Raw genomic sequence first — 19,985 nt, forward strand, 5'->3', positions numbered from 1 at the left:
GGGAGGCTGGCATGTGAAAGCATGGGGTCTAGCGTCACATGCCGCATGGAAAGCCCAGACCAGGACCAGGTGACCTCTCGCATCAAGCCATCTCGATTTCATTAACAGCAAATCTGGACCGGTTCCTCCAGCCCGGCCATAGTGTGATGATGGCCACTATCAAAAGGCGTTGCAAGTGCACAGGACGTTGTTGCGGTGTGCACAGAGTTATGTGCGTTGGCTGGCGGGTTCGTCGGAGGAGCCACAAGACGGAGCTCTATCGGCGTCTGGGCCACGGCACTTGGAGCTGTTGCGAAGCAAGCTTCTGATTGGCGCTGTTAACTGCGTCAAAGTAGGTACATCTGATGTGCGAAACAGAACCGGGGGTCTTCATCCAGGCTTTGGAGGGTGCTCGGCGTCGTAATCCCGTGGAGCCAGGTTATTTATGAGGGTAGATGGGCTATAGAAGGAACTGCCTGTGATTGCAGCGTGTGCAGAGTGCTGCTGCAGACATATTGTGTAAGTTGGTGTCAACTTGCATGAGATGGGATGATCTTCAACCGTTCCTGTCAGGGCGTCCCGGAGCTTGTACTCGCTGCATTGGGATCTGGGGAAATCTCCGGAGAAATACGGATGATGCGGACAAGAACGAAAATGAAGAAAAGGCAAAACATCAAGTGAACCATGTGTCGAGGCATCTTCGAGTCGTGCCGTGGCCGTTGGGCGGCAGAGAGAGTCAGTCATGGGGGGCGGCGCTGCTCCCGAGACCTCGGCCCATCCGCAACAGTGACCTCACAGCTCGAGCTTGGGGGAGCCGGCTGCGGGAGGATAAGAGAGGGCGCATTCCCCCGCGGCGGGCCTTGCAACAGCAGTAGAAGCAGCATCAGTGTGATCGGAGTTGTCCCGTCATTGAACAATCCCGTTTTACCTGCACACGCACTTTGTAGAAAACGATTCCCGATAGTCCCCCGACACTTCGCCGATTCCTGCCTCTGCCCAGCCGGCATCTCACTCTTCGGTGTCCCCCTCTATCATATCAACCCGCTGTCGGATATTATCGTCAAACACAGACAGACTGATTTTCCTCCACGGGTTTCTTCTCCCTCTCACTGTGTCCAGCCAGCCAGCCAGCCCCCCGAATCCGCAAAATCAAGCCAGCCAAGACAAAGACAGCCCACAACCGCCGGCTGTCTGCGCCCGTTTCGAGTAACAGGTTACGAAATAGCTGCCCGCAGGCTGTGGATACCTATTACTCTGTATTACCCTCGCCGCCGCATCACCTGGCCGTACCTGTTTTTTTTTTTCTCAGTCCTCCTGGAATTCCAATCCCGTAAGCCTGTAAGGTAGGTAACCAGGGCCCCCGTTCCCCGATCATCCAAGCAGCCCCCGTAACGAGGCCACCCCGTTGTGCGTCTGTGTCTGTGTCTGCCTGCCCTGTCTGTTTCGTTTGGTCCTGCATCAGCCAAACCAAACAGTGCCTATTTTCTGCAGCTCTTTTTCTGGCTGTAACTGCACCTGCAACGCAACTGTCTGCAACGGTCTGTAACTGACTACTTTACCTTAGGTGCTTAGCTACCTTACCTTCTTTGAGTATCCGTACGCCTCTTTACCAACCAACCACCTTACTACGCAGTACCGCAAACCTGCAACACTCGGCGAGACACCGCGTGCAGCCCCCAGGTGAGCACCCAGCAAAGTACCTCCTTTATCTGGGAGGAAGTCCTCTTACATCGTCATCCCCGCCCCCGTGGTACATCTCTTACCTCACCATCCCACCTCGTCCCCAGGTACTTGCTCAGGTTCCCCTAGCCACCTCAATCCTTGGATTGTGCAGTAGCTTCCCCCGGCCTGCAACTAGCTGCCCGCTGCCATGGAGGCGCATGTCCGCTTCCACCTCCCTTTCTTTCTACCTTAGTATACTTGGTCACTCCCTATGTCCCGTCCTTTTCCCCGGTTGGCCCCTGTAATCGCAAAGCCTCCCATTCGCCCGTCTAAATCGTACCACTTCCTGATGCCATAATAATAACAACGACCCCAGGCGACCCTTCCCTCTGACTCGTTCCATCTCACGAAAGCTCCGACACCACTGAAAATGCCGGGTGACTCCTCGTCGTCTTCTTCTGCATTTTCTCTTTCTGCTTCCTCTCCCTCATCCTCTTCCTCTCCTCAGACAAACTCTACCCTTTCGAGAATACGCAACATCGCACAGCACATCATGGCGCCCGTATCAACGACAAACTTCCCCGCCAGCACGGTGCCCCAAGCTCCCGAGGACCCCCTCTTCGGTTTGATGGCCGCCTACAGGGCCGACCAGAGCAAGGACAAGGTCGACTTGGGCATTGGAGCTTACCGCGATGACAACGCGAAGCCTTGGGTCCTGCCCGTCGTCAAGAAGGTGCGTTCCTCTCTACTGCTGCTGCTTCTCACAGCTTCTCAACCCGTTTCCGTGGCATTTTTCTGTCGTCACGAACCCTCCGGCCCACCCGCAGAAAAGCTCAGCTGCGTCACCCGGCAGCCGCAAACCGGCTGATGCGATGGCTGCACCACCTATTTTTGACGAGATTTCCCCTCATGCCGCCTCCACTTCCCTCCCTTCCTGAGCCCCTACCTAAGCCCCTAACGTGAACCCACCCCCGCTGACCCCGCCATGATGCAACTGCACAGGCCGACGAGATCCTCCGCAACGACCCTGAACTCAACCACGAATATGCCCCCATTGCCGGTATCGTCAGCTTCACCTCAAAGGCCAACGAGTTGATGCTCGGCGCCGACTCGCCCGCCATCCGCGAGAAGCGCACCACCTCCGTCCAGACCATCTCCGGCACCGGTGCCGTCCATCTCGGCGCCCTCTTCCTCGCCAAGTTCTACAAGGGCAACCGCACCGTCTACATCTCCAACCCGACATGGGCGAACCACAACCAGATCTTCGGCAATGTCGGTCTCCCCATCGCCCAGTACCCCTACTTCTCCAAGCAGACAAAGGGCCTCGACTTTGAGGGCATGAAGGCCGCCATCTCCGCCGCCCCCGACCGCTCCATCATCCTCCTCCACGCCTGCGCCCACAACCCCACGGGCGTCGACCCTACCCAGGAGCAGTGGAAGGAGATCGCCGCCCTCCTGCGCCAGAAGAACCACTTTCCCTTCTTCGACTGCGCCTACCAGGGCTTCGCCTCCGGCAACCTCGCCCGCGACGCCTGGGCCGTCCGCTACTTCATCGAGCAGGGCTTCGAGCTCCTCATCGCCCAGTCCTTCGCCAAGAACTTTGGCCTCTACGGCGAGCGCGCCGGCTGCTTCCACTTCGTCACCGCCCCGGCCTCCGACGCCGCCGACATCACCTCCCGCATCGCCTCCCAGCTCGCTATCCTGCAGCGCTCCGAGATCTCGAACCCCCCGCTGTACGGCGCCCGCGTCGCCAGCACCGTCCTCAACGACCCCGCCCTGTTCGCCGAGTGGGAGGACAACCTGCGCACCATGTCCGGCCGCATCATCGAGATGCGCAAGGTCCTGCGCGCCAAGCTCGAGGAGCTCGGCACCCCGGGCACCTGGAACCACATCACCGACCAGATCGGCATGTTCAGCTTCACCGGTCTCAGCGAGGCCCAGGTCCTGAAGCTGCGCGAGGACGCCCACGTCTACATGACCAAGAACGGCCGCATCAGCATGGCCGGTCTCAACACGAGGAATGTCGAGTACTTCGCCAAGGCCGTTGACAAGGTCGTTCGCGAGTCGCAGTAGACGATGTATGTGGGTTGTGTAGGCCAATTGGGACCCGGGCTGTAAAGGCGGCCCGAGGATTGGGAGGGGCTCTTTTAAAGACTTTACATGACCGTCTGATGAACAGATTGACGGCCGAAGGGACATACGGCAGGAAATGGAAAAAAGAGAATAGATTTCCCAGCTCTGGAGTATTCAAGCATCACGTCTTTTTCACTGCATCACTCCATTTTGCTACATCTACAGGCTTACCTTTGCTTTGGTTCAGTGTTGAATTTGCCATGATACGTCTAATCACGCCTGCTCGGCGTAGACGTCGTCAAGGTTGCCAATTGTGATTCTAGCCATAACCGCAAACAGGGTTCCTGGACTTGTGTGTAGGGACTGGAACATGACAGCACGTTTCCTGCCCGTGATGCTGAAAATCCCAGAATGCGGCCCCGATCGTGGGGTTGTTCTCGTAGTCATGTTGTTCGTCAAACAGCTGGGTATGTGACCATATGCCGGCACATTTGCTCCAACGTTTTCGACAAGGCGCATCGTGGAGCCGTCTCCTGGCGAAACTGTAGTCGTTCTGATCTACGTTGAGGGCCTCCACGGGAAGCTGCGTCTTCGAGACTGGTCGGCTGGTTGGAACCTCAGTTCTCGGCTTCAGCAACTTGCTTGTTGAAAGTCGATCGAAATATGACAATGGTTGCCGGCCGCATGCTGTTTCTGTGAGTTCTGATATAGCTTCCTCTCTCTCTCTCTCTCTCTGAAAGCTTTCAGGTGAGAGATCTGTGAGAAAAAATGGCGTTTCTTCGCTGCTTTGTGTTTTCCTCCCGTCAGGTCGAGCGTCGCAGGATTTCAATGACTGTGGCTGGCATCGGTGATGCTGCAATCGAGCATTCAAGAGCGAAGTGGCCCGGTTCTGAAAGAATCAGCCGGTAGGCTTCTTCAGAGCTAAGCCGTCGGGTTTGTTGCCCGGTGTAAGTGGGAGTCGGGATGGTGATTGGTCGGTTCGGTCTCGGTGGTGCGCCTTTGACCAAATGTCTGTGTTTTGTTTCTTTTCATCCAGCTTCCGACCAATCCTCATCTTCCCCTTCTAAGCCAAGCAGTCGTCGATGTACCCGGCCCTGAGTTGCTCCTTTCAGACCTCAGATACAGCAGGAGCGCTCAATCGGTTTCGTCCCAGCAGGATGTCGAGTCAAAATATCCCAGGTTTTCGTCTCGTAAGTGGCGCCCATGGTCGGAATCCTCCCTGCTTTTTTTTTTTTTTTTTCCTTGGCGCGGGGAAAAAAAGGAAGAAGGTATGGCGGAAGCAGATGAGAACCTGGGGTCAGAAGTTCAGGGACGACGTCCCGATTATCTACCCTCGACACCCCGTAGCAATCGGCCCTTCTCTCGGGTGTTTACGGCTAACGGTATGCCCCATGCCGGCAGACGGGAGTGGCTGCGCACCCCTGCCGGTGTAGTGTTTAGTGGGGTGTGAGCTCCGTGATTTCACGATGCGGCGGTGGTTTGTTTGTCCCCCTCTGCGATGAAGGTGTGGTTAACGCGGAAAGTATTGACCGTAAGATGTCTGCTATTCCGCGATTCCGCGAGTTAGAGTAGAGTCCAGAGGGCAGCAGACGAGTCAGGTTGCTGCGTGGTGAATATTGTGTGCCATCGGGAATGCGGTACTGTCCTCCCCCGCAAGGAAATCTCTCCTTCCTGGTGTTTCTGCTTTGCGGGGGAGGAAGATGACTGGAGGATCTGCCTGGCTTTGCTGCCGGGGTGGTGTGGTGGTTTTTGGTATTGGGGAAAGTTGGAGGTTGCCTATTACCCCAGCCGGGCGACACACCCTGCGATGTTCATCCCGTCTTTGGACAATCGTGCTTTATGAAGTAGAGCCTTAATGCCTCCTTTAATAGTTTTGTTCCTCGAAGTATTATGACTACTGTCCGTTCTCAGTAGTGGATGAAGAACCCAAAAGCAAAGGAGGCACCATGTTTTCCCGTCCTCGTTTTGAAGCTCTTACGGCAAGGTTACATCTCCGCCGTTCCGTCAAACCATTCTGCCGGGACAGCTTCCAGCAACGCCGTCTTGGGCCCATCCACTCTTCCATGCGGAGTAGTTGATCAGAGTAGCCCTCACCTGACAACCCAATGGGCCAGCATGCCGCTTCAATCACCATCTTGGCATGCCTCGCGCTTTTGAGGCACAGTCAAAAGTGTGAACAAATCCCAAAAAGAAAGTGTTGATCCCCCGCAGCCCTTGCCCCTACCGCCTCAGCTAGATGAGCTGTGCCGCGAGGAGGCGCTCTCGGCAGAGGTGCGCATGAGCACACCTGCATCCTACTGCAATCAACCCCGACTATCTTGCTCTTTTCGTATGCAAGTTCGGACTCATGTAAGCGCCATGCCGCCTTTCTGACATGGAGGCTTCATGACGCTCTGCAGAGGAGCACACATCGAGTAGACCGACATGCTCTACTATCAAATTTGCCAGAACACGGCTCAAAACGGGTGAATCCTTTTTTTAAGCTGCCAGAAACTTGTTGGCAAGCAGTGTGGGAGGTGGTAAGACAGAAGCCCGGCTTCGAACTCGGACTTCCGCCAGAACCTCGGGTATGATTCGCTCGAGGTTCGTCCCGAATCACCGAATACGGCCACCGTCCCCCGTTATCGCCAAGCAACCCTCGTCTAAACCAACATCGACGTTGAGCCATTCCCCATATCCAAAGTTGGAGCTAGCCCGTTGCTTCGTCGTTCCCCCTCACGGTTCACCAAACAAGATGCGGAGTTACCGCCCTCGTCCACCCATATTTTAAGCACAAACCATCCTACATCTGACCATGTGAGCGCTGCCCATGGGGGAGAAACCCGTGTAACCAAGTGTGGGGGAGAACAGCTTCCCCCCCTTTTCTTCCCCGCAGTCTTATTCTGAGTGGCCCTTTTCGAACCTGGAGTCGGAGGACCGCCGCTTGCGTTCCCTGGTTCCCCCGTCCAAAAAGCAACTGAATGGAGCCTCGAGATGCACCGCGCCGCCATCTGACTGGATGGATAAATGCAAACACCCCGGCCTCTTGGCACCATCCGGCTCTTTTGCAATGTTCAATTTCATTTCGGGCCTTCAACCACCTGGGCGTCGCTTTGCACTCCCGTCCTCCCGCCTTAGCACGCCCTCCCTCTGGACTATTCCAAACCACACACCAACCAACCAACCAACCCCATGCCCGGTACTCAGTGCTGTTGCGTCTGCTTTTGGAGAAGCAGGTCAGACGGGAATCCGAGCATGGGGTAACACTGGCGGGTGTTATGGCATATAAAGACTGACGGGGTGGGACCTCGTCGAGAAGACGCGTTGGTGTTGGAAATTGGATCGAGGAAGTTTGCGCACCGGTATCCGTAGCCTGCACAAACCCCAGGCGTTTTGGACTCGGTAGTATATACTCCCGTCTTGTATGAAAGCGGATATAACCTCTCTATCAGGCCCATCTCCCTCTCTCCATTTTCTTGTCCGCGATAACCTCTTCCTCTTTGCCTCGTCCGCCTTTCCGGACCCAGACTCCCCGAACTGAAGAAACATCCAAGCCTGCAAGGTCTTGACCAGCGACAATGGTTGCCATCAAGCGCGCCCAGGAGACTGGGGCCGCGGACCCCATCCTGACCCGCATCTCGGAGGAGGACAAGGTGCCGTGGTACCGGAAGCCGAACCTGCGATACCTCTACCTGATGCTCTTCCCGACGTGCATGGGCATCGAGCTGACGTCCGGCTTCGACTCGCAAATGATCAATGCGCTGCAGATCGTCGAGCCCTGGAAGGATTGTGAGTAGTCGCACGGAAGATGGAGAGCTAGGGAAGCATCGCCGAGACTGACTGTGCCTGCTAGATTTCGGGAACCCTGAGGGTAGTTTGAAGGGCATCATCGCGGCTGCGTACTCGCTGGGAGCGATCCTGTCGCTTCCCTTTATCCCTATCGTCAACGACAAGTTTGGAAGGCGATGGTCCATCTTTGGCGGGAGCTGTATCATGATCCTGGGAGCTCTGATTCAAGGATTCTCGCAGCATGGTGTGTAAAACACCCCGCAATTACTGATCGTGGTAGCTAATACTCCAACAGTTGGCATGTACATCGTCGCCCGCATGATTCTCGGCTTTGGCATCCCGACCTGTATTGTCTCTGGCTCATCCTTGATCGGTGAACTCGGATACCCCAAGGAACGTCCAGTTCTCACCTCTCTGTAAGCCATTTCAATATATGCGGATACCTCCAGAATGCAGCTGACAGCTCTGTAGCTTCAACGTTGCCTACTTTGTTGGACAGATCACCGCAGCGGCCATTTGCTTCGGCACCAACAACATCGCTAGCAACTGGTCCTGGCGCATCCCGTCACTGCTCCAGATTTGCCCTTCTCTCCTGCAAATCAGCTTCGTCTTGTAAGCCAACCACATCCACGTTCCCCCATTCCCCGTAAAGATGCCTAACATCGCGCGTCCCTAGCTTCCTCCCCGAGAGCCCCCGATGGCTCATCACCCAGGACCGCACCGAAGAAGCCAACGCGATCCTCGTAAAGTACCACGCCGAGGGCGACCCCAACTCCGAGTTCGTCAAGGCCGAGATCGCCCAGATGAAGACCGTCATCACCCTCGAGATGGAGGCCTCCAAGCAGTCCTGGATGGACCTCCTTCGCACCGCTGGCATGCGCCGCCGCTGCCTCATCACCTCCATGCTCGGCCTCTTCACTCAATGGAGTGGAAACACTCTCATCTCATACTACTTAGGTACTGCTCTTCAAAAACATCCCGTGGCGGCTTCCGGAGTGTTGTTTTCTAACCACCCATCCAGGCGACCTCCTCGGCATGATCGGCATGAACGACTCCCTCACCAAGCAGAAGATCAACGTCGGCATCGCCTGCTGGTCCCTCGTCTGCGGCGTCACCGTCGCGCTCCTCGTGCGCCGCTTCCGCCGCCGCGTCATGTACCTCGCCTGCACCATCTCGCTGCTGCTGTGCTACATCTCGTGGACCATCTCCATGGAGCGCGCCGTGCACGCCCTCGACAACGACTACAAGAACCAGTCCGCCTCCATCGCGACCATCTTCTTCATCTTCATGTACTCGCCCTGCTACAACATCGGCTACAACGCGCTCACGTACACCTACCTCGTCGAACTGTGGCCATACGCGCTGCGCTCGCGCGGCATCTCCTTCTTCCAGCTCTTCGGCCGCATGGCCGGCTTCTTCACCACCTTTGTCAACCCCATCGGCATCAAGAACGCGAGCTGGCGGTACCTGATCAGCTACTGCTGCTGGCTCGCGTTCGAGGTCGTGTTTGTGTACTTCATGTTCCCCGAGACGGCGGGACGCACGCTCGAGGAGCTGGCTTTCTGTGAGTTTCAGTGTGTGATGAGTGTGATGAAGATGTGGCTGATCGTTCGCTCCCAGTGTTTGAGGACAAGGCTCTTGCTGAGCAGGCCAATGGTGCCGTTGAGAAGGTTATTCACCACGAGGACATGGAGCCGATTGGTGAGCGTAAGACGGCGACTGGTCAGGCCGAGGCTGTGGAGGATGTCACAAACAAGTCTAGGGTCTAAGTGGCTTCACAGAATAACGGTTCTCAACAAGCGAAGGAGGCAGCATGTGTATAGGTTGATAATAGCTACAAGTAATTGAGTCATTGACTTGCGAGAAGCATGTTTGCTCATTCGGTGCACACACGTCAGGATGTCAGACGGACTTATGAAACTTAAGAATCTCGTTCGGACATCCAGTTATGTGGACGGCCTCTTGGAGGTACCTTTGGAACGTACTCTTTTCAGTGAATTGAGGCGAGCTGCATGATTCTTTGCCCCATCGAAGATGCTTAGATTAGAGGCGACTGTCTGGCATGCCGACAGCAACACCTCTCCGTGGCGGGTCTTCGTTCGGGGAGGTGGGGCCGTGGATTCGGAGCCGGCTGCGACATCAACCATGAGTTTTGCTCGGCGAGGTCGAGCAGAAGGCGCTCGGGACAAGGCACGTCACATTGAGCACAACTATATTCGATCAGATTTGCGCAAAACAATTGATTGAGAGAAGCGAGGAAAAGTCTTGGTCGGCGTGGCATGGCCACTATCCAACGCACACAAGGGTCTCAACAGACAACAAAAAAAGATATCTCTCTCGCCCGGAATCGAACCAGGGGCACCACCGCGACAAGGTGGCATGTTACCATTACACCACGAGAGACTTCATTGCTTGTTGTTGAAAGATTAGACGACCAGAGAAGACTATGTAGGTAGGCTCGGGGAGTGACTCATTGTGGCAAGTGACTCGAAAGGACCACAAGGTAGGTCATGATTGCTGCCTTCCAGCCTTGTTCAGTAAGCTTACATGTGCAATCTACCTCTTGGCTCTTGTGAATGTGAACCTCGCTGAGTCACTGTTAAGAAATGTGAGCGTGGTCCCCAAGTCTACATAGCAATCTGCGGGCTACCTTCTGTGCAAAGTAGACGCGATTTCGAATGATCAACGCACCAAAAGCGTACACCTCCTATAGATGGCTATGTGATGTTTGATTGATCGTGAGATACAAGTACAGATATAGAGATTAAGCGTATGTAATTTACATTCCATGCTCGAACAATAAGAGTTTCGTGTAGCGAATACAGCTCCTATTCAGACCGTGTTCTATCAGGGAATACATTTGCTGAGTACAGCCTTTACGCAAATGAAATGTCATCACCCCCTCATCAGACGCAGGTGCAAAAAAAAGATTTTCTCTCCCGCCCGGAATCGAACCAGGGGCGCGTCCGCGACAAGAACGCATGTTTCCACTACACCACGAGAGACTGTTAATTCTTGTTGTTGGGATCAAGGTAGAAAGAAAGGTCTATGTAGTGAGTCACGGTTACCAGAGGAAAGGAAGGGACGAACGGGTTGATCATCATGGTAGGTCAGCTATGCTGAAGCCAGTCACCATCACAGCACGTCACATCAGACACGCCTAGGTAGAATGGGGATATGGAATGGTATTGAGGTGAGAAGTTGAATGGTACATTTGGCAGGGAGCACGTAAGTCGGCAGACGGGGCGTTTCATGATACAGCCTCTAACCCCACATTATCGCCCTGGAGAAGAGGTGAGTTGCCATCACTGGTGTTGATCTGGAGGGCCCTCGAGTCGAGCTCTTCAATGTCCACAAGGATTTCGACGTCTTGATCTTGACTATTCGCTTCAGCGGATTGGGCAGCCAGATTCTTCTCACCAACGCCGCCAACGCCGCGAGCGTGAGACGATTCGTCCCCTGCATCATTGCCACCGTCGCGTCTCCCAAGGGCGCCCTGACACTGCGCCGGCTGGTGAGGACCTCCTAACAGAGCGTATGTTCCGAATCTTGCGCTAACTTTGGTTCCTGGGTATGGAAGGAGAAGGCACTTCTCCGCGCAAAAAAGATCTCCCTCTCGTACACAGTCATCGACATCGGCTGGTGGTACCAACCCAGCATCCCGCGCCTCCCTTCTGGGCGCATCGACTCCGCTACGCCCTTGCTGGTCAGTTTAATAGCCGGAAATGGCAACACTCCCACTGCGCTAACGGACGTGAGAGACCTTAGAAGGTTCACTGCGCGCATAATCACCGATTCTCGTACCATCAACAAAATGGTCCTTGTCTACGGCGCCTTTCTCTCCCAGAGTCAGGTTTTCGACATGCTCGACAAGACGAGTGGCGAAACTACGAAGCGGGAATATGTGAGCGTCTCTCGGCAGGAACTTGGCAGCCTGACAATTGACTGACCTGCTTTACCTTCACAGATGTCTGCTGAGGCTGTGGAAGCTGCTCTTGCTGAATCTCTGACAGTGGGTGCCATTAAGGAAAATGCTTTTGACCACAGGATGAAGATCTTTTACGAGTACTGGTACTCGATGGGCGTGCGAGGAGACAATACCCCAGAGTATGCCGAGTTCCTCGGGTATATTGACGGGACTAAGCTGTACTCAGATCTAAGTCCATCACCTTTGAGACTTTCCTTGGAGAATTTCTTGATGGCAAATCGGTTTCAGTTTATGACAGCCTCAAGGATGATTTGCAATAGGATATCAAAAAGTCTCAGGCCTACGCCTAGCGCCATATGGATGACTGGAATGGAGCAAAGACAAGCACATGGAGATGAATTGTTCTTTGATGGGACCAGGATGCCGAAATGTCATTTGGCTTGGTGATCTTTCGGCGCGATTTGGTAACCTTCTACGGTGCGGCGATGTGCAGCATGCTATGTAAGACGCAAAATTGACAACCATATAAGGACTTGAAGTTGCTCAGACTCTTCGAATGGAATTCTCTTCACAATTACCCGAAACGTCTTTTCGCTTTTCATTGAGGGCGTAGAAGACTGCTCCGCTAAGCCTTGAGGTGGACTTGCTATGTTTTTAACTCATCAATAGAAATGGGTGATTAAGCATCCCTACTCCCAATTATGTGGATTAAACTGCTGATTATGAGGCGTGCTCGTCAGACAGGTCACTGCAGCGAACCTCTGATAGTATGCCAGATGAATAGAGGATTCCGCCTTGGGTGACAAGTCTGACCGCTGTGGGACACCATTGCTTCCATTGACAAGGATTTCATTGGCTGTCGCCATGGAGCTGAACGCCCGAATACTTGCGATCGAATGAGGATGACTGGCTGAGATCGCTAAGCAATGCACCGCCTACCCCTCACTGCTGTGCCTCGTATTTTGCATATTGTTCAGCCTACGTATGACAAGGCACTGCCTCGCTTGGAAATGGATTATGGGACTCATGATCGAGACAACATATATCCAGGTTGCGTCACCAGAGCCCTACTGCTATTTGCCATCACCTGAGACGGGTTCTACAGCCTCTTTTGCCCCCTTTATGTTATGAATTTATTGGCTCATCTCCTCCCCTTTGATTACTGCCCAGCAATCGGTCTCGATCCAGATATCACAAAATGCTCGGGCGGCAAGCATCGCGTGGCCTGCCGAAACGTACCTCCAAGCAGGTACCGGCCGGAATAGAATACTCGAAATTTTCCGACGAAGAGAGCTCAAATGAAGAAACCAGTCGGAACAGCGCGCTCACATTCTGGCTATCTCAAGCCCAAAAGCTCGAACCTCGACGTGAGCTTTTCTCGAGCGTCAGCGACTCGAACGACTACGACAATTACGTCTCAGAGCTCAAGAGCGCGATTCATAAAGCTGCCAGTGACAGCAAAGTATCCAGGTTTTCCCGAAAGATGAAGCCAATTCATCAGCTTGCAAGCTCCATTGCGCCAATCATGAGCAGTGCCAGTCAACTCAACCCCATGCCTGCGTCTCTGGTCCTGGGGGGAATTACCTGCATTCTGTCACTCACGACTCGCATGGATGACTTTCAAAGCAAGCTGCTGGAGACTCTGGAGTGGATGGGCGACGAAGTGAACCTTGTCAATCAGTATCGAAAAGAAAATATCTTCGATGAAGATCCGTCTGTGAAGACTTGTGAGATCAATCTGGCTGCTGATATTCTCAAGTTTTGCGTCAAGGTCACTGAGCTCTTCTACGATGATTTAGGAGCCAGGAAGAACAGCATGGTACTCGCCTTGAAAGGTCTTTGTAAAGACTTCGATGCCCGCTTCGGCGATGTGAAGACCGACTTCAAACTGCATTTAGCTGCGTTGGAGAAACGAAGAGATCTTCTTAGTGCCCACAGGATGAAATCAATGCATTCGGAAGTTGAAGATATTGGCCAACTTCTCAGGCACGAGCACGAGGAAAGGGATGTTAGGGAGAAGACGGGAATCGAAATGGAAGTAAACTTACGGAACGGTAATCTAGACGTGGTCCCATTGAGTTCTGAACGGATTTGCTGACTTCTTCTAGAAGAAAGACGTCGCCGCTTTTTGAATTGGCTACCGTCCTTGAATTTCGGAGAGATACAAGAAAACAATTTCGAACGACGAGTTCCCGGTTCTGGCACCTGGCTCCTAGACCATCCAGAGTTTCGAGCGTGGAAGAAAAGCTCTCAGTCAGCCTTACTTTGGGTTCACGGAAAAGCTGGTTCAGGAAAGTCGCATCTGGCAGCTCGTGTCATCAATGAGCTCGACCCCTCAGGATCCACAGGGAAGGACACGGCCCTGGCTTACGCCTACTGCACCACCACTCAGACAAAAACGAGGATGACATTGAATAGTCTCCTTGGGACTCTTCTTTCTCAGTTGTACAAGAGTCTTCCCTTGTCATCTGGCATAGAAACTTTGCTGTCTCGCGCGGATGAGGCTAGCAAAGACGAGCCTAAAAGGAGTGAAATGAAAGAGGGCATTAAATTGGTGGCTTCTCGCCTATCCTCGGCCTTCATCATTATTGATGGTCTGGATGAGTGCAATCAGTTCCCAGACCGTCAATTCGAAGACTTTTGCAAGTTCCTCGCCGGTCTTGCCGAGTCCGAGGACTCTAGAGGCTCTATTAGGGTACTTGTTTTTAGTCGCCCCGACTACAAGGAGATCAGTCGTTCCTTTGACACCTTCCCGAAAGTACAGGTAGACAACGGCGCAAACGATGACGATATCAAGGCGTACATATCTCGGAAGGTTGACGAAATCAACACTGATCCGTCTCCCGAGGAGCGATTAGGATTCGAGGATGTCAAAAGCTTGATGTTCGACAATGCGGCGGGGCTGTTCCTGTGGGTACACTTCAAAGCGAAATACTTCAAAGAAATCGGATGCGTCGAGGACATCAAAGACGCCCTGCAGGACACTACCGAAGGATTGGACGATCTTTATGGCGAGGAAATCAAGAAGATTTTAAACCATCCATCGCGGTTCGTCCGCGACCGAGCTTTACGGGCTTTGTTGTGGGTGACAAACTCCTATCGGCCGCTTACGAAGCTCGAATTGTTGGAGGCTTTATCTGTGAAGCCAGGAAAAAGCAGCATCAACCGTTGTCAGCGTCTTTCTAAGGATATCTCAATTAGCACGGAGTGTGCTGACCTTGTCAATGAGGTCAACGGGGTGTACCGCCTTCGACATGCGTCCTTGAAGGACTTTCTGTCATCACAACTTCCGATCCTGCTTTCTTACGGGGATCTACAACAACAAGCTCACTCAATTCTTGCTGAGGCATGTCTGACGTACATCAATTATGAAGACTTAAACGCCGTCAATATCTTGTCGCCAGACAGCTTGACCGATCTTAAAGCTCAATATCCTTTGCTTGACTATGCGGCAAACTTCTGGGGTGATCACTTTCTGGACGGTGAAGGAAGACGCAAGGAAGTCTTGCACAACTTGCTGATTGGACTGCTGGACAAGGTGGCTGCCATGAGACTCACAATCCAAATTCTTGAGTTTAGAGCCTTTCGGGACAATTTGTGGTCTCTTGGAAACCCTACACCTCTTCACTTATTGGCCATCTTCAATCTCGTTGAAGAAGCAAAGGACATGCCGGGCCTGAAGACTTACCTCTTCAGCCAAGACGAGTTCGACCATACTCCGATTGAGTATTCAGTTCTTTGGCGACGAAGGCAGATGACGCGCTGGTTACTTGACGAACATCTAAAGAAACACCAGAACCGACGCCCTTTTGATTCGGAAGTCTTTGAGTCATGCAAAGCTTGGCTACTTCACAGTGCCGCGGAAGAAAATTGGGCTGATATCGTCGAAGACCTCGTGCTTTTAGGATTTGATCCCAACATCTGCGATCTTTCTGGAGAGTCGCCAGTACATGCAGCAGCCAAGGCAGGGGCCAATCAGTCTCTTGGAAGTTTACTCAAAATGGGCGGCTCACCAAATCAGACTTCTCGAGAACTCCATACTCCTCTCACCCTTGCAGCCTTTCATATGAATTCCAGAGGAGTCGATATTCTTCTCGAAGCTGGGGCTGAAGTCAACCAGCCTGGGAAAAATCAGGAGAATGCTCTTCACCACGCCGCTCAACACGGACTTGTTGATATGGCACTTAGCCTTCTGAATCACGGAGTGGATTGCAACGTGGTATGCTCTACTGCTTCGTACTTCTATGGCCAGACCCCCTTGCATTACGCTACAAGAGCAAATATGCCCAGCGTGGTTAGGATTCTCATCCAAAACGGAGCAAATTTGGAGTCAAGGACTTCATACGGGGATACTGCCGTTTTGTTGGCCTGCTATTTGGGTCATATCAAAGTGCTAGAAATTCTTGCCCAAAATGGTGCCAAAGTCTCTGCTCGTAACATGAAAGACAAGTCAACCGCACTTCATATAGCTTCAAGAAGTGGGAATCTGGCCCTTATGAAGGTGGTTGTTGCATCTACTACTCAAGAAAGCCTTCTTGATACTATCGACAAAAACGGGAACACCCCTCTTCTGGCAGCGTTATACGAGAAACAAGAAGCCGCAGGCCAACTGCTTCTCAAGTATGGAGCCCAGCCTCACGTAACCAACACTAGTATGTCCACGCCATTACATATCGCGATTGATAATGGGTGCATAGAAGTAGCGAGAATTCTTCTCAAGGATCACAAAGCAGACCCTCAGACACCTGGATTTCATGGGAAAACTTCAGTACATTATATCGCTGAGCATGGCATAACGGAGCTGTTGTCTTTGATCCCAGTTCCTAATGAAATATGCGTAATGGAAGACGATGAGGGATTTACACCAGCTCACTATGCTGCTGCTTTAAACCGTTACGACTTTATCAATGGCTTGATCGGGTTGTGGCCTAGTACCGATGTCAGGGTCAAAAGTACTGATGGTTTGACGCCTCTTCACGTAGCAGCCCGGAATGGCGCGACTGAAACTGCCAAGATGCTTATCGAACTCGACTCATTATCTCACAAAGTTCAAGACAAGCATTCGAGACTACCACTCCACCTGGCTGCCATATTTGGACATACACAATGTGTGGCCTTGCTATGTACACCCGAGACGATCGACTGTCAGGATGTCGATGGTGCAACCCCCCTGTGGCTTGCATCCAAAACCGGCCACCGAAGTGTTGTTGAGTACCTGATTGGCGGTGGTGCGGATGTCAACAAAACCAGTGCTGTCGGTGGACTGCCGGCTTTTGCTGCTTTGTCAAATTTGCATATCCCTACTGCAAATCTACTCTTGGACAATGGAAGCATTGTAGACAAGGGCGATAATCTCGGTGTCACTATGTTTCATCTCGCCGTTACTACCGGGGATGAAAGGCTTGTTCATCGACTTTTGGGCCGTCTGAAAGATGATGCCAGGCGTGCTTGGATCCTCTCTGTGAGCAGTGAGGGGTGGGATGCCATGTCTCATGCAGCTGAGGGTGGTCATGCAAATATGGTCAATCTTCTCCATAATCTTGGAATTTCTGTTGATGGATCAGGGTTAGGTGACTTCAGCCCTTTGTGCCAGGCTGCGGGAAAGGGTTTCACAGACTTCGTGGGGGCAGCCTTGGGGAAGGGTGCTCGTACACGTAATCTGGACCATCGCTGGGACAAGCGACTACAACGAGACGCCCTTATACACGCAATCGTGAACCGAAAAGCCAGGACCACCAAGCTCCTGCTCGACGGTGGCTCTGATCCTACGGAAACAGATTGCTACGGTCTCTGTGCTATCGATTACGCTGCAAAGCACCCCAACTTAGCACATATCCTCAGACCCTGGCTTCATCGTTACATTCCCTCAGACCCATCCGTCAAGGTCCGGAAGCAAAGAAAGACTATCGTAAACTTCGCAGAACAAGTAGTTTTGCAAAGTTTCGAAATGATGAGTATGAGGGGCCACAGGTACCGGGAGTTGACTGGCCTGTCCTCAAGCCTAGTCTTGCTCAATACCGCTGAAAGCATGGAACAGTATAAGCTCTGCAGAACCGAGCTTATAGAGCACTATCTGGCCGGTTGGTTATATTGCGATGGTTGTCAGCAAAAGATCACGGTGCCCTCATATTCCTGCACTGTTTGTATCGATTTGGATCTTTGTCAGGCGTGCTATCAAGACTATTGCTCCGCCGAACCTCCTCAAACGGTTCCGGGCCAGATCGACGCCTTGTGGGATCTCGAGGAGACTGTTCATCCTGTTCTTCGCATAGCCGAGGTTTTCCGCATGTATGGCGCCAGTCTGCTGGTAGACTGCCTGAGGCCTATCGATGAAGTTGCCAAAGAGTGGTTACACTCCACAATTTCGGCATACTCACGCTGGTCCAAAACCTTTTCATCACGGGCAAGCCCAGCCAACGAAAGAATCCTAGGCTGGAGGTTTGTCAACCTACTCAACAATGCACGAAGCATTATACGGCATAGCCCAAACAAAGACTCTTTCGGAAGTTCAGTCTCAGCTCAACAATTGGCTCTCTTGCAAAGGGGACTGACCTCGATATACGCAATATTCAATCCTCGACGCGAGTTCATTAGATTCGCTTGCAAAAAGCATTCCTTTTTGGAAATAATTCCCCGCAAAGAGTTTCCCGCCAAATACCGAGAATATTTCGACTTGGACGGAAGATTGAAGTCTTCGTTCTTCCAGGACCTGATAAAACAGTATTCTGATCTCACCCCCGATGAAAAACATGACAACTGCGATCAATTTAATAGCGTTAAATATAATGAAGTGATTGCTACTGAAGAGGCGGCCAGTATACCCCCACAGCAAGTAAACAGTGAAAAGATTCCAGAAGAAAGTAAGAAGAAGCTTCAGCTGATTCGTCAAAGGCTGTTGACAAGAATGGAAGGAAGAAACAATTGCAAGCCTTCGAATGGTGAGATTGATGGTTTGGCTACGTCCGTAGACCTGCAGGAGATTTCGTGGAAGCTGGCTCACGCCATGCTTGGAATACCATGCGTGGGGTCGTTTGCTGATGCTTTGGATTTCAGTTAGTGTTTCAGAAAACAACATTTTTGGAGTTTTCATGGATGGAATGTAACATGTTCTTACTTTGAACCTATTTGGTGTTTTACTTTTCGACTATCCTGTTGAATTATTTCCATCCGTACCCTGTTCACTAGATGAGGCTTGAAAATCAGAATGCAGTGTCACAAAGTGGTATCATTCCGTAACGTCTTTGTATGATGCTATGAAAAGTCATTGACCGTCTGCTTGATATCGGTCTTGACGTGGATATGGCGTCCAAACTCGCTGTCATTTTCGCTGTGCATGCTTCCGCTTCCCTCGCCTCCCACTGCCTGACTCTGCAAAGCAATCTCATCATCCAGCCTCAACCTGGGCCGTGTACTTCGAGTGCCCTTTGAGCCTAGTGGGTAAATAGATCCCTTGTCGCCTGAGCTACTGGATTTCATGTTCCTGCCTCTGATGGCCCGGAGCAATGGCTTGAAACTAGGAAGACAGGCAGAAAAGATGCCCACAGACGGCTCAACCGATGACCAAATCGCTACTGGACCCATCATCCATGTTATATCGGTGGCCGTGGAGAAGACTTTGAGATAGTGCACACGCACCGCACTAGCTATGCAGACACTACAAAGATGGTCAGCACGGGGCGAATACCAAAGATTTTGTTACCAGTTACTTACAATCCTCCTAGGCCAAGAATGCCGCACACTGCAATTTTCTTGTCCTTGCTCATTTGAAGCTTAAGGATCTCGGGAACCGGAATCGCCAACAGTATGACATCCGTGATCAGGTTGATGATAGCCAGAATAAAGAAGAAGTGGCCAACGTCCAGACACGTGCCTGTAGTGCCCTTGAACTGAGTCCAATAGTGCGACAGTGGGTTGCAGCAGAACCCCATGGTGATCATGAAGTAGATAGGGTATGAGCCGACGAGAAAGGCTCCAATCCAAATGGAGAAGCGGAATGACAGTAGGTTGCCCATGAAGACACGCCAGTAGAAGAGGAGGATCGATATCTTGGTAGATAGAACGGCGGTGCAGAAGATGAAGCTATAGATATAGAGCAGCTGTAGCTGTTAGTATGAATTCATGATTGTGACGTCTTTTGGAACTTGCCTTTGAAGTTTGAACTAGATCATCCACGCTCAGAGCCCAGACATGGCGACCAGCCCCAGCCTGGCCAACTGCAGTCTTTTAGTTTAAAATCCAAGTTTAACTACGATTACTATGAGAGGAAACATTGGACTTACTGGCTATTACCATTCCTGCCGTTGCTGCGACAAGTACCCAAGCCACGACGATGGCGTAGTCATCGAGGCTTAGACCAGGTCCATACTTGCTGCGAGCGACCAGGCGACCGGCAACAGAAAGAGCAGCAATGATGAGGAGAACAATCACAATGGCATTGTTCTTCGTGGCCTGGCTCTCGGTCAGGTCAACGCCATCAGGAGGCGGCCCAAAGGCTGCCTCAATGAAGGGGTCTACAGCCATTGTTGACAGTGGGTTTGTGAAAGGTGTGAGTTATCGAGGCTGCATGTTCAAACCT

General features: G+C 52.3%; 4 protein-coding genes across 4 annotated transcripts; 3 read left to right on the top strand and 1 right to left on the bottom strand.

The window, feature by feature from the left end:
- Positions 1-2,194: 2,194 nt before the first annotated feature.
- On the top strand, positions 2,195-3,714 carry CGCS363_v004497 (Aspartate aminotransferase; the record flags this gene model as incomplete). The annotated part of the gene is made up of 2 exons (XM_036636346.1): positions 2,195-2,374; positions 2,644-3,714. The coding sequence occupies 2 exons, from the start codon at positions 2,195-2,197 to the stop codon at positions 3,712-3,714; spliced, it is 1,251 nt and encodes a 416-aa protein (XP_036498619.1).
- Positions 3,715-7,271: 3,557 nt separating this feature from the next.
- Positions 7,272-9,251, top strand: HGT1-7 (High-affinity glucose transporter; the record flags this gene model as incomplete). The annotated part of the gene is made up of 7 exons (XM_036636347.1): positions 7,272-7,482; positions 7,547-7,726; positions 7,778-7,898; positions 7,954-8,094; positions 8,159-8,439; positions 8,504-9,046; positions 9,103-9,251. The coding sequence occupies 7 exons, from the start codon at positions 7,272-7,274 to the stop codon at positions 9,249-9,251; spliced, it is 1,626 nt and encodes a 541-aa protein (XP_036498612.1).
- Positions 9,252-12,608: 3,357 nt separating this feature from the next.
- ANK1-3 (Ankyrin-1) lies at positions 12,609-17,452 on the top strand (the record flags this gene model as incomplete). Its single annotated transcript, XM_036636348.1, has 3 exons — positions 12,609-13,464; positions 13,519-17,364; positions 17,448-17,452. The coding sequence occupies 3 exons, from the start codon at positions 12,609-12,611 to the stop codon at positions 17,450-17,452; spliced, it is 4,707 nt and encodes a 1,568-aa protein (XP_036498611.1).
- A 1,209-nt stretch (positions 17,453-18,661) lies between these two features.
- On the bottom strand, positions 18,662-19,930 carry CGCS363_v004500 (Satratoxin biosynthesis SC1 cluster protein 4; the record flags this gene model as incomplete). Its single annotated transcript, XM_036636349.1, has 4 exons — positions 18,662-19,064; positions 19,121-19,506; positions 19,571-19,623; positions 19,690-19,930. The coding sequence occupies 4 exons, from the start codon at positions 19,928-19,930 to the stop codon at positions 18,662-18,664; spliced, it is 1,083 nt and encodes a 360-aa protein (XP_036497487.1).
- Between the last annotated feature and the right edge of the window lie 55 nt (positions 19,931-19,985).

The sequence above is a fragment of the Colletotrichum siamense genome (genome assembly GCF_013390195.1).
Source record: "Colletotrichum siamense strain Cg363 chromosome Unknown KSG_Cg363_contig03, whole genome shotgun sequence".
Taxonomy (NCBI): domain Eukaryota; kingdom Fungi; phylum Ascomycota; class Sordariomycetes; order Glomerellales; family Glomerellaceae; genus Colletotrichum; species Colletotrichum siamense.